Genomic DNA, 4,072 nt, shown 5'->3' with positions numbered 1-4,072 from the left:
GGCGAAAGGCCTTTTCTACCTGTGGTTCCCATTTAGTGGTCGTGTCACTGTTCTATGGGACAGTAATGGTAATGTATGTGAGTCCTACATATGGCATTCCAACTCTGATGCAGAAGATCCTTATACTTGTATACTCTGTAATGACTCCTCTCTTTAATCCTCTGATTTATAGCCTTCGTAACAAGGACATGAAACTTGCTCTGAGAAATGTTCTGTTAGGAATGAGAATTGTCAAAGCTATATGAATCAAAGCTGTGTCATACTTACATATTCTAATAAAGAACACACTGGACACATATCATGTGTTTCAATTCATTCAGTTATCTTTACTCTTTGCTGTATTTTTCACATTGGGTCCCATGCAAAACTGGCTAGCATCAAACTCACTGTCTAGCCAAGGATGACCTTGAAAAGGTCTGATTCTTCTGCCTTCATATTCCAAGTACTAGGATTATAGCTGTGTACCACAATGCCAGGCTTTGACCTCATTTTCCACACCCAGTGATATTTTTCAAAGCCTAAATAAAACTTGATTCCTATGTGAGATGATCTTCTACTCAGGTAGTCATGGTTTTTCATTGTACACCTCCTCAACCATTGTGACAGAACAATGAAGTCAACTTTGTTTATTGATATGTTTATATTAGTATTTGCAAGATGAGAGCTAAAAATAACATTCTAGTTCACACATAATCATTACACTTACTGGAAATAAAAGAGATTTGTTTCAATTTCTAGAACTGGAAAGAGACATGATTTAGAATCTAGACAAACAAGCAGAAAGAACTGAAACTTTTGTACAAGAATTTGGATTTACCTTCAGAGAACCTCTACCAGAGCCATTTCCATGTTTGGTGAGAGGCTTAGTAGAAAGTGGCTTGGTACAAACCTGATGACCTGATTTCAATCCACAGGGCCCAGGCAGTGGATAGGAGAAACCTACTCTTACAAGTTGTTCTTTTTCTTCCACCTGTGTGCAGTGGCATGTACTCTTTCAACATGATTAACTAGAGATATAATTTAAAAATCCATTTCCAATATGGAAGGTGTAATTATTAACATCTTCTTCAAAAGAAAGTTTAAAAAATTCTAATCAGTTTGACCTTAATAAAGAGGCAAATGGCATGAAAATGTGCTGTTAGCATGCTCTCATGCCATACACAAAGGCCATAGAAAAAGTTAGCCAGCCGTGGGAGGCAGATGATAATTTGATACTATCATGTGGATTTTCATCTATTTTTATCATTTTCATTTTTTCTTTTCTTTTTTTAATTGAAAATTTATATAAAATATTTTGATCATGGTTCCCCTCCTTAGCTCCTCCCAGGTCATCTTTACCTTCCCACTGACTCAACTCCATGACTTCTTTCTCAGTTTCTTTAGAAAACAAATAAGAAAAAAAAAAAAGGCTAAAAAATAGTCAAGGGTTTTCATGCGAGGTTTTCTGAGGAAGGGGACTAGTATAAGAATTCTGTCCTGTAGTAAAATAGACAAGCAATCTTATTAATCCAGTTGTATTTCAGAGTTGTTTTGAATGATTTTTATGATTTTTAAAGTCATGTTTAATTTCACAAAGACTTTTTTTTGAAATTACTTTTGGGGTAATATTTAAAATGAAAGACATTTTGTAACCCTGTAAAATACACAGGGAATGTACACAACAAAGGCAAATTCTTTAATCAAATAAAGAGTATTATAAAATAAAAAAAGAAAAAGCATGAGAAAAACACACACACCCCTTAAAAGTACAAAATATGAAGCCATAATATATAAGCAAAAGGCCAACAAGATAAAAATGCTCAAATAAAGCAATATGAAACACAAAAAAACCCATACAAACCCAAACCTAAAAAAATCAACCAACCAACCAACCAACCAGCAAGACAAACAAAAAACCCAACCAACCAACCAACCAACCAACCAACCAACCAACCAACCAACCACCCAACCAACCAATACCTCCCACCACCTGCACAAAAACCAAACCAAACCAAACCAAACCAAACCAAACCAAAAAAACCAAACCAAAAAAAAACCCCTGTAGAAAACCACCATAGCGTTGTGTGTGTGTGTGTGTGCGTGTGTGTGTGTGTGTGTGTGTGTGTGTGTGTGTGTGTGTGTGTATGTGTGTGTGTGTTGGCCACCTATTACTAAGCATGGGGCCTACCTTAAGAGTACATACCCAGTGAAACTCCATTGTAGAAAACTAATTTCTTTGCATGCAGTTTTCAATTGGAGATAGCTTATTGGTTAGGAATTGAAGCCCCTCTCCACTTCCCCCTCTTAGGACTGGGACTACATCTGGCTTGAATCTATGCAGGCCTTGTGCATGCTGCCATAGTTGTTGTGAACTCATATGTATATCAATTGTTGAGTCTTGAAGACACTGTTTTCTTGGTGTCATCCATCCCCTCTGGCTCTTACCATCTTTTTGCCTCCTCTTCAGCATAGTTCCTTGAGTTCCAAGGAGAGGAATTTGATGAGGATATTCCAAAGAATTTTATGTTTAAATATTTGTTTCTGTAGTTGGTAGAACTTTTGGGGAAGGATTAGGTGGTGATGCCTTTTTGGAGAAGTTATGTCACTGGGTGAGTGTGGCCTTTAGGTTTCTAAAGACTCATGCCATTCCTAGTGTGATTTTGCTTCCTGCTTCTTGGTGATGGTTTGTGAGGTGAGCTCTTAAGTATTCCTGCCACTATGCCTTAGCACTGTCATCATAGACTCTAACCCTGTAAAACCATAAGTCAAATTAAAACTCATTTTTACGTGTTGCCATGGTCATAGCACTTTATCTCAGCCATAGAAAAATAAGTAATAAAACAAGCCTAATTAATATAGAAAAAGATGAAATAATTCTTTTTATTCTGACTGATCATAAGTCTACAGATCAAGAGAAATTCTGGAACATATACAACAGAGATTAAACATACTGCTGAACAATGAATGAGTCCTTGAAGAAATAAAGAAGAAAATTAAAACTTTCATAAAATAGAATAAAAATGGAACTACATCATGTTCTTTAGTCTCCATTGAGAAGTCAGGGGTTATTCTAATAGGTCTTCACATATTACTTAGTGGGATAGAATGAAATGTGGACTAAGAGGGAACTTTACAGGTCTATATGCCTACATCAAAAAATCAGGGCTGACATGAAATCAGCTTAGCTTCCCTTGGACTTGCTCAGTTTTTTTCTACTAGCCATCTGCATTCTATTGTGTTAGTTCCTCATATCCAGAAACATTTTCTATCAGAGACTACCAGTGGATGCTGGTCTGGGTCTCAGTAGACGATTTTCACTCTTCTCCTTAGCTGAGATTTCTTCTGTCTCACCTTCAATACAGTAGAAGTCTTCTCACATGTGTCCCTCCCACGCTATCTTCATTCCCCGGGGATTCTGCCTCTTGTTGCAGACCCAACTTAATTCTTTTCCTTGGATCCTCTCAATTTTCCCTTCTAGGTCACCATCATTCTTTTGCATCAGCTGATAATACCCAGAAATGCTTTCTACTAGGGACCCTTGTGGCAACACTTGGCTGAGACTCAGGTAGGAGATATTCATCTTTTACTATCTCTCCTGTCTCAGATTCAGCCCTGTAGCAACCTGCTTGCAGGTGTTCCTTCTCATTTTTGACTCCATTCACTGGTGATTGTACCTCTCTGTACAGATCCAGGGAACTGCTAGTTACTTCATCCTTGTCTCTCCAGAATACTCTGTCCTACTGCAGCATACTTTGAGGAGTCCCTCCCCCGCTTAATGCACCATCACTTCTAGGGACCCATCCTATTGGTGTGAATTTGATACTTCAGGCTTTTCTCTCAACTTCTCTCAGTCTATTCTCTTCGCTCAATTCTATTCTCTTCTGCCCGTGATTGACTTGCAGAAGCCCTCTCTACCAGGAATTCCACAGCTATCACACTTGCTTAAGATCTTGAGAGGTCAAGAGCAACAAAAGAATGAAACACTTGGCGGGGCAGTGGTGGCGCATGTCTTTAATCCCAGCACTTGGGAGGCAGAGGCAGACTGATTTCTGAGTTTGAGGCCAGCTTGGTCTGTAGAGTGAATTCCAGGACA

General features: G+C 38.3%; 1 protein-coding gene across 1 annotated transcript in view; it reads left to right on the top strand.

Annotated features, from left to right (window-relative positions):
* Nucleotides 1–245, top strand: part of LOC116085212 (olfactory receptor 11H4-like) — a 980-nt gene extending 735 nt beyond the window's left edge. Inside the window, exon 2 of the mRNA XM_031362644.1 lies at nt 9–245. Coding sequence (XP_031218504.1) covers nt 9–245 — 237 coding nt within the window. The remainder of the gene's footprint in view (nt 1–8) is intronic.
* The last annotated feature ends 3,827 nt before the right edge of the window (nt 246–4,072 follow it).

This window comes from Mastomys coucha, unplaced genomic scaffold, assembly GCF_008632895.1.
Source record: "Mastomys coucha isolate ucsf_1 unplaced genomic scaffold, UCSF_Mcou_1 pScaffold9, whole genome shotgun sequence".
NCBI lineage: Eukaryota > Metazoa > Chordata > Mammalia > Rodentia > Muridae > Mastomys > Mastomys coucha.
The sequence above is the reverse complement of the archived record's forward strand: the minus strand, read 5'-3'. Positions and strand labels throughout refer to the sequence as shown.